Raw genomic sequence first — 13085 nt, forward strand, 5'->3', positions numbered from 1 at the left:
ATTACAAGTTGAATTAAGATGGGCATTCTTTACTACTGAATTATAACTGATGGCAGAAAGATGGTCAGCAGTGATTTCTAATCATACTTATCAGTATAAGGCAGAAAAAGATGTTATGACTAACTACAGTAGATGAAGAAAAGTATTATTTTGATCAGATTAGGTGGAAGGCTAACCTAATACTTTAAACTGAAATGGCAACTAGTAGACATTATCTTGGGTTTTATATATTATTCAACACACAATGTCCATCTATAATGCAGAGCTGGGGGAAGTACTTCTAAAGGAAGCAGAGTTGCCACATAATACACTCCCCCTAACACTTCCCTGAAACACATATATTCCCCTCAGAAGCCTCCCACCTAAGAGCTGATCAGGCTTAACCCTACCTGAAGTATGAAATAAGATTCTATCTCACAATAGCACTGCAGGAAGTAAAGCTGATCTTGATTAACAATATAGGATAAAATAAGAGTGGGAAATGCTTTTACCACAGCACCCCTAACAGGAAAAGAATGATGGCCTTCTTGCCACAGAATGTACACCAGATACCCTGTTGCTTTACGGCAGATACGAGCTGTACAAATTTTTCCAAATCTTTGTCTTTCAGTGTATTACGGAATAGGCTGAAATGCGTTCTGCACTTAAACCACCTAGCTAATGAAGCAGCTCAAAATAAAACATATTCTAAAAAAGAAAACATTAAACAGAATATAACGTTAAATTAAATTTTCCCCATTTACAAATAGAAAACCTTAATTGATTTTTGGCGGTTCACAGAGTAGACCTGAATGGCACTTCAGATGTACTATCTCTTACACGCCATCGTGAAATCCAAAAAGCTCTGCAAACTACAGCTTTTTTCTTAAGTTTGTGTCAGATTCATCTGGCCTCAACATTTGACCTAAATTGATGTAAGGCTATTTATCGTCAAGACTGAGCCCATGTGGTAAAACTACTCGAACGTTTTGCTGAAAACATATTAAAGTTTGATTACAGGGTGCTGCCCCAGATCCTACTGAGGGAAGTGGGAGATGTGATATAACAAATACATACTATATCACCTTAAAAAAAAGCAGAATTCTGAGCAGAATCCATCAGTATTTTCTTATTCTAATATACAGTAAGAAAAACAGCTGGATTGTTTTGTGTTCTTTCAATACACTAAGGGTTCTTCCCCATTACCCCCTCCCAAAAGTGTTTTGTATGTTTGTATTTTTTAAAGAACACTTTATATAATCAATAATGAAGGCTTTTTTTTTTTTTCAGAAGTCCATTTTGTCATTTTTTTAAGTGCTTTTCATTGAATTTCTCTATCCTTTAAAGATCTTAGAGAAAAACAGAGAATCAAGCCCCAAGAGCCATTTATAATACTGGCTTAGAAACAAGGTAAGAACACGCTGCTTTCCCAGGAAAAAAACGGGAAACCACCTTTACACTTCCAGACTAGTTCACACAGCCTTCCAACTACCAACAAATAACGTATAATGACCAAGGAAAAAAAAGAAAAACAATTACCTGATTTTAACAACTTGAAGAAAAATAAGTATTGCCTTAATGAAAACAGAAGCTTCAATGACCTTTAAAAACTAAAAACAAACAAACAAAACAAAACAAAAAAACCCTCGAAAACATCTTGGAACCCTGACAGTCATCAAAGTTCCAAAGGGAGGGTATTTCAAACCTAACCAAAATTGAAAACATGATGCAGGGTGTCCTCTTTTCCTCCGGCAAATCTGAGTCTTAGAGAATGCTATTTTTACAAATAGCTACTAAAGCAACCCTAATACATTTTAAAAAGATAAATTCCATTTTCTGGTCTATTCTTCTGGTCTTCGATTAGAAATTTGGCATTCTGTTGGAAGGGTCATTGTTAATTAGATCACTAAATTTAAGTGTTTTTTGCATTAAAAAAAACTGAGCCCAAACTGCGTAAGAAAACAATCAGCACAGCAATACTGCCATCTTTTGACCAAAGCAAGAAAAGTGATTTTCTCCCCTTACATGAATTCCTACGACTTACCATTAAGGGACAAGCATCGTCTTTTTATGTCTTCCAGTGACATGTTCGAAGTTACAGGCACAGCCTCTACCACAACTTCTGGTGCAGAAGTAAAACAATCACAGATGTCTGTATTCTTGAAAAATTCATATTACAGGTAAACACTACTGTGAATAATATACTTATTCCTCATCTTTCTTCATGTCCCTTCTGTGTCACCATTAAAGCATCAAGGCAACATCAACCATTCTTTCAGATGTAAATATGGGGAAGTAATCAAGTGAAATAGACTGAAAAATCACTTCATTGACACAATATTAGCAAGCTTGTACCCTTCATCTTAGAAACTCTAGCATTAAACATTTTTTTAAACCAAGTAAGAATAGAGTAATTTTTAAAACTTAAAACGAGCATAGGAGCATCAATCCTGCAATTGGCCCCTTGTAGCCATTTAATATTCAAGTAATGTTTCAGAAATTCTCTAAAAGGCTACTTTATAAGGTTATTTGCAACTTACATTAAAAAGTTATCTAATTAATAACATGAAAAATATATGAAAACTACTTGTGGTCTTTGTATCTTACTGCCCGAATGACAAAAACTAAATCCAAAACTGAAAAAGGTGAAATGCTTCCAGAGGACATTGCACACACATATTTCTCCATGAGGAAATTCTTTTTCTTTAGGACAGAATATTCCTGAATTAATGGGAATGTGGATTTGGTCCAAAAATCAAATGAGATGCTGATTCCTATGTTAACCTAGTGAGGAACAGGTCACCAGCCTAATTAATAATGCTGCCTTATGTTTATTTGGTGCTTAACTTAAAGAGCACTTCACAGATGGAGTCTTAATAAAACCTTATGAGGTATACAAGGTAAATAGTCCGACCCAATTTATCAAATGGAGGGTCACAAAGACTCAGTGACTTGCCTGAAGTTACACAGCTAATTAATGCACCTTAATCTAATACCAGGAAAATGACTGCAAGCTTTATCACTGCTGTATATACCCTGAAGCAAATTATTACGATTGCTAAAATAAGTATGGAATCTGGGGCAATAAGAAAGAGGATGCTACATGCATACATTTTATCATCCCAACTGTCCCAAATACTCATTGAAGGTAAAGAATAACTATAGACCTTTAGGCACTTTTAATAAAAAGGAACTAAGAATTAGTAGGTCTGAAGCTATGACTTGAGAATCTTGGCTACCTGCTCATTTTATAGCGCATGCAACCTTTACCTATTAAAGTGCTATTGCACTGAATTTATGATGAGGTAAATGAAAGCAAATACCTCATGCTGAGACATAATTTGAAACTCTTCATCTCAGATTGACATCAAAATCATAATTTTAAAGAATTTTAACAAATTAGATGCAATGGTTAGAAACTCAAAGGCAGTTACTCCATTAAAATTTCAAATAATTTGGAATAATTTGTAGTTATTCCAAACAATCTGGTAAATTCCTTTAAACAAATTTTGTTTCCACAACTCTAAATGATATATTAAAATATCTGTTTTCCTCAGAAGCTTACTGATAAAATGAGTACAAAGCTAGCCTAAGTTAAGAGGTTTATTTTTGCATTCATCTCACCATACTATTTGATTCTGTCATTCATCCTCAACTTCGAGAAACCTTCTCTCACTTTGTCTTCCTCGACACTACTCTTTCTTTGTTCATCTCCTACTTCTCTGAGGTTCCCTTTTAGCCGCCTTATCTACCTTTCCTCTTCTTCCTATCCCTTAAATATCAGTCTGCCCTATAATTTTATCCTTGGTTTATCTTTTTTCCTAAAGTTAGATGTTTTACATATGTTATCTCATTCAATCTTTCAATTAAGTTATTATTCTCACTTTGCAGATGAGGTAACTAAGGCAAGAGTGTTAAGCAACTTGTATGAGGCCACTCAGTAAGTGTCCAAACCAGGATTCAAATCCGTGCAGTAGAGTTCTACAGTTTTCCTTGACACCTTCCTTTTCTTCCCACTCCAGAACCAATCAACCACCAAATCCTATTAATTCTCCATTGAAAATATCTTGCAAATCTGACCACATATCTGTATTCCTCTCCCATTCACTCAGTTAAGGCCTTTGTCATCTACTTCTTGATTACTGTGAAATCTTTCAAATTGGTTCTCTTGCTAAAGGATTTTCTTATTAATTTTCTTGGCATACTCCGGTGTTATCTGATCAAGGGATTTCCAGCTTGTGACAGACACTTCTAATTGTTCAATATCTGTTCTCACCTCCTTCTATAGTAATGGAATTTTTAACTGGGTACAGCTAAGGCTAATTTCCTAAACTGCCTTTCACTAAAGGTAGTCATATGTCTAAGTCTGACCCATAAGAAGTGAGTGGAAGTAATGTGAGGTGTGCTTTTGCTCTTTCTTACTACTTGCAATGCAGATTAAACAGTAAGAGTTGGAATTGTCACTCTGGACCATAGGACCATAAGGTAGAAGATAGACAGGGTCTGGATCCCTGATGATTCTCTGTCCCATCTCTCTAGATGCTTAGTAAGTTCTAATGCTTACATAAATTATTTTTCAGTTTCTTTTTGACCAGGAGAACTTTTATTCATCTTTCCAGACTCACTTCAAAGCTCACTTAGTCTCTGAAACCTTCACTGATTCCCCATGGAATTCCTCCCTCTTCTGTTTTTCCCAAGCAATATATTTCCAGCTCCTTGAAAACAGGGTTTATGCTATATTCATTTTGTATTTTTTATATATAGCACAACTGGAAAGTATCTTCTCAAAATACATTTTTTTAAAATAAATGAATGAATAAATGTTACCTTAATCAAGAGGTGGGTCAAAAAGAGAACTTTTCAGTGTAAAACAAAGGAATATATTGAATTGCAACTAACACTCAAAAATTTCTGAGTAGGGAACAGCTCAAGCAACCTACAACTCTTACAATATAGAACAGATAGAAATAATAGAGGCCAGAGGCTTCATTTAGGAAAAAGAATAATAATAAAGCTTTTGCCAACAAGTAATTTATAAAAATGAGAAAAAAAGATTTTTCCTCTTGCCAACAATAAACTCCTACAGAAAGTAATCTGTTAATGAAGGTTACTGCTTAGCAATTGTGCTCTCATTTCTCACTGAGTGGAAAAGTTTGGTACCTTTTAGTAAGTTAACTTGACTCTATAGAAACCATGGTCACTATTTTAAAATTGAGATATGTGGTACCAAAAATGCAGTTAAGACATATTTAAAAACAAATATTATCCCTGACACTGCCTTTCTAGTGACATAAGGGAAATTAACAAAGGAGGTTGTGGGGGTGCGGGGGGGCAGGACAGGAAGTCTGATTTAAAAGGAAGGAAAGGGAGACGCAAGAGGGAAGAGATATGGGAACATATGTATATGTACAACTGATTCACTTTGTTATAAAGCAGAAACTAACACACCATTGTAAAGCAATTATACTCCAATAAAGATGTTAAATATATATATATATATATTAGCCTAATTTGATGTACCAATAGAAATATTTTGAATACTACAAAATTTAACAAATGGTAAAACTATAACTTTAACCAACTGTTATGAGCTCCATAAAGCTTTTATCTCTAAGTTGTTCCCTTTTTGTCTGCCCCCAACCCTAAAAGTTTAATTCCACAACATTTCATATCTTTTCTTCCTTTAACCATTTTGGGGAGTTCTGTTTCACTTACTTTTTCTTACCATTTCATATATTTTCTCCCACATTTCATTGTTGGCTTCCAGCATTCCTTTCCAATTTTCTATTTTTGTTCCTTTTCAGCAATTCCCATTTCTTTCATTTTCCCACTGCCTGTTTCTCATCATATCACTCTGTTTGTATCGGTTTACTACTTCTGCTGGCAAACAGCAGCCTGGGCAAGAAATCAAACAAAAAAATCCCTACCACTATTATGTTCTACAACCAAAGAAAACATTAAGGTGAAAAGTTGAAGTTCATGTACAATTTATCAAATAAATGGAGATGCAAAATTAAGTTTCAGGTACTTTAAGCATCTAAAACACAGATATTTCTAGGTGGATAGTTACCCAGTGCTATCATCAGTTTTAAAAGTATAATTTTGCAACCCTTGAGGGTAATCTTCACTATGCTCACAGTAAGTAATCAAATTTCTAGATATCAAACTGTTTATTATCAAAGAAGTTCTGTAAATTCAAGATAAAGAAACATGACCAAGCTTGCTATTTTCAGAAACACCATATCCAGTAGCTATTCCTTTGTCAGCCTAAGAAACAAAACTATGCTGATAATTACCTTCTCCCTACTGGCAGCAAGTTTTACCTTGAAGAAGAGATATTTTTTATGTAATACCGGTAGAGCAGAGCAATGACACTAGACACTCCTGAAATAGATTATAAATGACAAGTTTTAACATATTTATTATCAGTTTCTACTTGTACAAGATGTACAAGTTTAGCACATCTTCCCAACAGTTAATTACCTCATTTAGATGCTATGGGAGGGTGGGTTAGGAATTAAAAGCTCTCTGCTAAGATTGAACGTGAGGAATCCAGTTTTGTGTTGCTTAAATTAGAGAAGAGTGACAATAGACGACTTTAGGCCTGCCAAACTTTAAGACAGGGTCTTTGATCTACTATCAGATATAGTCTCTTCACTCATACAAAGAAAAAGAATTAAAAAGCGTTCAACAAAACCACCAGAATTGACTTGATTTTGGCCCACGGCAGATGTGTTTATGAATGAATAGAGATTGTTTATCACTGGTTTAAAAGAGTTTTTCAGACTTTTATTTTAATATTTTTTTTTTAGTAACAAGAAACTTCTTCAAATAAAATCCTATAGGTTTAACCAGATGGAAATATCATGGCTCTACTTGGATTTGCTGTGGTGAACTAAGAGGCTCTCGTGGTCATGGCTCCCTCTTCCCTCAGGATGGCTTCAAAAACAGTGCTACAGAACCCCTATATATTTACAGACTAGAGTTTGAAAACCACTGTCCTCTAAATGATTCTTTGCAGGAAAACAACAGCTATCTCCTACTAAAGAATGATATCATTTGACTCCTGCAGTGGCCAGGTTATAAAAGAATTAAAAGCCCATAAAGTTTACTAAAGGCATTTTAGTGACTCCATTTAGGTCAATAGCATGGCAAGTTCAGATACCTGTAGCAACTGTCAGAATGAGGCCAAGTGACAGGAAAACCCTTCTCATGGGAGAAAAAAGAGTCACAGGGACTCCTGATGGATAGGCTGGTTTAATCTTGCTTTTTCAGCCTTAGGTCAAATCCTTTGGATTGTAAAAATTATTGTTCCCAGCAGAAAGAAGATTCAGAAGATTCAGGGGAGGCGAAAATAACATAGATCACCAAGCGACAATCAGGAATACTCAAATGACAAAGAAGCACTTCCTCCCGAGTCAAAAATAGCCAGGTCATCCTCTGCCATGCTTCCCAGTCACTATTTAGAAATCTTGAAAACAAAGTTCAACATTTTTAAAATAGAAAAATTTATGTGCTCCCATTTTTCAAATACTTATTATATATACTTATATATACTTATTATTAAACTTATCTGCTCAGTTTCATTTTGCTTGATATCCATTAGAGGCTTTTCAAGTTATCAAGAAAAAATAATTTAAATTCTTGTTAACAATGATATTTTACAAACTGAATCAACTGTGATAAGTTAATGAAATGCTTAAGTATCACTTTATTTTGAACACCTTTGTGTCCTAACATTTACCTACTGATAATCATTACTCACCTTGAAAATTTCAACAACTTCCTAATTAGCTTTCCTTTCTCTGTTTGCACCCTTGTATCCATCCTCTATATGGATGGAATTAACAAATCTTCCTAATATAAATGTAATCATGTCACTCCCTTATTAAAAATATTTAAACACCTCCCCACTATATACTTAACAATTATGTTAAGTTAAAGAATAAGCTATTCAACTTAATATTCAAAAGCACAGACAAAACAAATAGAAGCAGTACTGTCTAGCTCAAGACTAAGTAGGGAGAATAGAGCCCCACTTTTTAATAGCCAAAATAGGGTGGCCCCTAAGAGTTCTAAAGTTAGTAGGAAAACCACTAACAAAACAAAATTTGTATGCTACTAAAAACATGGCCTTCAAATATATAAAATGAAACTCGACAGAACTACAAGGAGAAAAGTACGAATCCAAATCATACACACCTCATTCAATAATTAACTGAAGAACCAGGTTTTTTTAAGTAATACCATAGAGGATCTGAATAACAAATGACCTGAATGAACATTTATAGAACACTGTACTAATAAGGAAATTAAAAATTCACATTCTTCTCAAAGCAACATAAAATATTTACAAACACTGACCTAATATGTGGCTATAAAGCAAGTCAAAATAAATTTCAGAGGGTTGATATAGCATATGTTTCCTGATCATAATAAAAAATAAGAACATAATAAGAAAGATAACCAGAAAATCCCCATACGTTTAGAAATAGAAAACAGGGCTTCCCTGGTGGCGCAGTGGTTGAGAGTCCGCCTGCCGATGCAGGGGACACGGGTTCATGCCCCAGTCTGGGAGGATCCCACATGCTGCGGAGCGGCTGGGCCCGTGAGCCATGGTTGCTGAGCCTGCGCATCCGGAGCCTGTGCTCCAACAACGGGAGAGGTCGCAACAGTGAGAGGCCCGTGTACCGCAAAAAAAAAAAAAAAAAAAAAAAGAAATAGAAAACAAACTTACAATAAAAAAGATGAACAATGTTTTGAATACCATATCTTGATAAAAAGTTGACAAACCTCAGGAAAGATTGATTAACAAAAATAAAAAGAAGACATTATAAATCCTACAAATATTAAAAAGATAACAAGGAGATACTGTGCACGACCCTATGGCAACAAGTTTGTAGACTTCGATGAAAGGGGAAAATTACTAAAAACACAAATAAACAAACAAAATCCCTCCAAACTCATGGAACTAATTCAAGGAGAAAGAGAAAACTTAAGAGTCTTGTAACCATTAAAAAAAACCATATCGATGGTCAAAATTCATCCCACAAAGAAAACTCCAGGACTACATGGCTTCAACTGCAGTTCTATCAAACATATAAGGAAAAAAAAAAATAATTGCAATGTTACATAAACTATTCCAGAGTATATAAAGGAGAGCCCACTCCTCAATTCATTTTATGAGGCTAGTATAACCTTGATTCTAAACTCTAATAATATTTCAAGAATGAAAAATGATAGGCCAGTCTTACTTACGAACACAAACAGAAAAATCCTAAGCAAAATATTATCATACAGATTCTAGAAAAATTACATATTTCTATATATTACATAAGTATGAAAGTTTTGTTGAAAATCCAAAAGAATCTATAGACAAATTTTTAGACAATAAATTTACCAATATCATGAAATCATGGAAAATGTCTAAACTCTCCAAATTGATAGGCTTAATGTAATCCCAATCAAAATTTCAACAAGTTTTTCAGGGAACCTGACAAGCTGATTCTAAAATATATATGGAATCTATATGGAAATACAAAAGACCCCAAATAGCCAAAGCAATCTTGAGAAAGAAGAATGGAGCTGGAGGAATCAGGCTCCCTGACTTCTCAGACTATACTACAAAGCTACAGTAATCAAAACAGTATGGTACTGGCACAAAAACAGAAATATAGATCAATGGAACAGGATAGAAAGCCCAGAGATAAACCCACATACCTATGGTCACATAATCTATGACAAAGAAGGCAAGAATATACAATGGAGAAAAGACAGTCTCTTCAATAAGTCGTGCTGGGAAAACTAGACAGCTACATGTAAAAGAATGAAATTAGAACACTCCCTAACACAATACACAAAAATAAACTCAAAATGAATTAAAGACCTAAATGTAAGGCCAGACACTATAAAACTCTTAGAGGAAAACATAGGCAGAACACTCCTTGACATAAATCACAGCAAGATCTTTTTTTGATCCACCTCCCAGAGTAATGAAAATAAAAACAAAAATAAACAAATAGGATCTAATTAAACTTAAAAGATTTTGCATGGCAAATGAAACCATAAACCAAAAGGACAACCCTCAGAATGGGAGAAAATATTTGCAAATGAAGCAACCAAAAAGGGATTACTCTCCAAAATATACAAACAGCTCATGCACCTCAATGTCAAAAAAACAAATAACCCAATCAAAAAATGGGCAGAAGATCTAAATAGACATTTCTCCAAAGAAGACATACAAATGGCCAAAAGCACATGAAAACATGCTCAACATCACTAATTATTAGAGAAATGCAAATCAAAACTATAATGAGGCATCACCTCACACCAGTCAGAATGGCCATATCATCAAAAAATCTACAAACAATAAATGCTGAAGTGGGTGTGGAGAAAAGGGAACCCTCCTACACTGTTGGTGGGAATGTAAATTGGCACAGACACTATGGAGAACAGTATGGAGGTTCCTTAAAAAACTAAAAATAGAACTACCATATGACCCAGCAATCCCACTCCTGGGCATATACCCAGAGAAAACCATAATTCGAAAAGATACATGCACCCCAATGTTCACTGCAGCACCATTTACAATAGCCAGTATATGGAAGCAATGTAAATGTCCATCATCAGAGGAATGGATAAGAAGATGTCATACATATATACAATGGAATATTACTCAGTCATAAAAAAGAATGAAATAATGCCATTTTCAGCAACATGTATGGACCTAGAGGTTGTCATACTGAACGAAGTAAGTCAGACACAGAAAGACAAATATATGATATCGCTTATATGTGGCATCTAAAAAAAAAAAAGGGTACAAATGAATTTATTTACAAAACAGAAATAGAGCCACCACGGATGTAGAAAACAAATTTATTGTTACTAGGGGATAAGGTGGGGAGGGATAAATTGGGAGACTGGGATTGACATATACACACTACTATATATAAAATAGATAACTAAGAAGAACCTGCTGTATAGCACAGGGAAGTCTACTCAATACTCTGTAATGGCCTATATGGGAAAAGAATCTAAAAAAAAAAAAAGGATATATGTAAATAAATAAATAAAATATATATAGAAATGCAAAGGGGTCAAAAATAGGCAAGATGCTCTTAACAAAACAGAATGAAACAAAAAAAACAAGGGAAGATTTGTACCTATTTATTATGATGCTAATATTGGGTTGGCCAAAAAGTTCCTTTGGTTTTCAAGTAAAAATAAAAGACACATCTTTCATTTTCACCAAGAACTTTATTGAACAACATATTCACCGTTTTGTTCCACTACCTTCTGCCATTTTTCAGGCAACTTCATAATTCCATCTTCCCAAACTTTTTATCTTTTTGGGCAAAGAACTGTTCCAGGTGCCTTTTACAGTCTTCCAGGGAATTGAAATTTTTTCCATTGAGAGAATTTTGTAAAGACCTAAATAAATGGAGATCCGAAGGTGCAATGTCTGGTGAATATGGCAGACGAGTCAGAGCTTCCCAGTCAAGCTGTAACAGTTTTTGCCTGGTCATCAAAGAAACATGCAGTCTTGCGTTATCCTGACGGAAGATTATGCATTTTCTGTTGACTAATTCCAGATGCTTTTCATCAAGTGCTGCTTTCAGTTGGCCTAACTGGGAGCAGCACTTGGAATTAATCGTTTGGTTTTCCGGAAGGAGCTCATAATAGAGGACTCTCTTCCAATCCCACCATATATACAACATCACCTTCTTCAGATGAAGACCAGCCTTTGGTGTGGTTGGTGGTGGTTCATTTTGCTTGCCCCACAATCTCTTCCGTTCCACATCATTGTACAGTATCCACTTTTCATCGCCCGTCACAATTTGTTTTAAAAACAGAATGTTTTCATTATGTTTCAGTAGTAGGGAATCACGTGAGGAAATACGGTCAAGGTTCTTTTCGCTTAACTTACATGGAACCCAAACCTCAAAGCAATTAACATAACCAAGCTGGTATAAATGATTTTCAATGCTTGATTTGGATATTTTGAGTATGTTGGTTGTCTCCCACATGGTATAAGGGTGATTGTTCTCAATTATGTCTCAATTTGATCGCTATCTACTTCAACTGGTCTACCAGACCATGGAGCATCATCCAGCGAGAAATCTCCAGCACGAAACTTCACAAACCACTTTTGACACATTCGATCAGCCACAGCACCTTCTCCATACACTGCACAAATCTTTTTTTTTGCATTTCAGTTGCGTTTTTACCTTTCTTGAAATAATAAAGTATAATATGCTGAAAATGTTGCTTTTTTTCTTCTTCAATATTAAAATGGCTACACAAAAAATTCACCAATTTTTATAAGTTATTTTTAAATGCACTGTGATATGACAGCTGTCACAATACAATCTAACAAAATTGTTTCGAATGAACTTAAGGACAACTAAGCGCTACTAGAGCTTTCTTACAGAAAAAACCGAACTCTTTGCCCAACCCAATACTATGGTATTTAAGTTAATGTAGCACTGGCTCAAGGATCAATAAAGCAATTAAGCAGAATGAAGTCAGACCCATGCTAATGTGGACATTTGATTTATGACAGAGGTCACAGTCAGAGTACTAGAAAAAGGACAGACTTCTTAAATAGGACACAAAGACAGCATTAATCATAAAGAAAAATATAGGTATAATAACTTACATAAAAAGTAATAACCTGTCTTTGTGAAAAACAAACACAAACAAACAAAAACCACCAAAAAGAGTAAAAGGGCAAGCCACAATATGGGAGAAGGTATTTGTACTATAATGTCAGAAACTGTGAAGGGGCTGATATTTCATCTTGCTTGCAAGCTTTTTAGTTAGCCCACCAGTTTCATGGATGTTGACAGAAGACATGAGACTCCTGAATCAGAAATGATGGACAGTTAAGTACTCACAACAATAACTGTAGCTAAGTCAAACAAGGTTTGAATTTGCCCTGTTTACCACTGGTGCCTGGTGGTACTCAATAAATACTTACAGAAAGAATAAATGGTTAAAGGAAAACAATCACCATCCTTGCCTCAAGTTTCTATAAAGGAGGAGATTCCTCCTACCCTACCCACAAGGTAGCAGTAGGCAGTTTGCTGGAGTGAACAATTCAAGAG

At 34.9% G+C, this 13085-nt stretch overlaps 1 protein-coding gene across 3 annotated transcripts in view; it reads right to left on the reverse strand.

Moving 5' to 3' along the window:
• The window catches only part of NSUN3 (NOP2/Sun RNA methyltransferase 3), a 53218-nt gene that overhangs the window by 12378 nt on the left and 27755 nt on the right, over positions 1 to 13085 (reverse strand). The window contains exon 6 of one of the 3 annotated variants that reach the window (XM_049709703.1): positions 11015 to 11496. The exons of 1 other annotated variant lie outside the window; for it this stretch is intronic. In XM_049709703.1, the coding sequence (XP_049565660.1) occupies positions 11295 to 11496 (202 nt within the window). In that variant the 3' untranslated portion in view covers positions 11015 to 11294. One more of the 3 variants, XM_049709704.1, reaches the window with a different exon arrangement.

Source organism: Orcinus orca, chromosome 5, assembly GCF_937001465.1.
Source record: "Orcinus orca chromosome 5, mOrcOrc1.1, whole genome shotgun sequence".
Taxonomy (NCBI): domain Eukaryota; kingdom Metazoa; phylum Chordata; class Mammalia; order Artiodactyla; family Delphinidae; genus Orcinus; species Orcinus orca.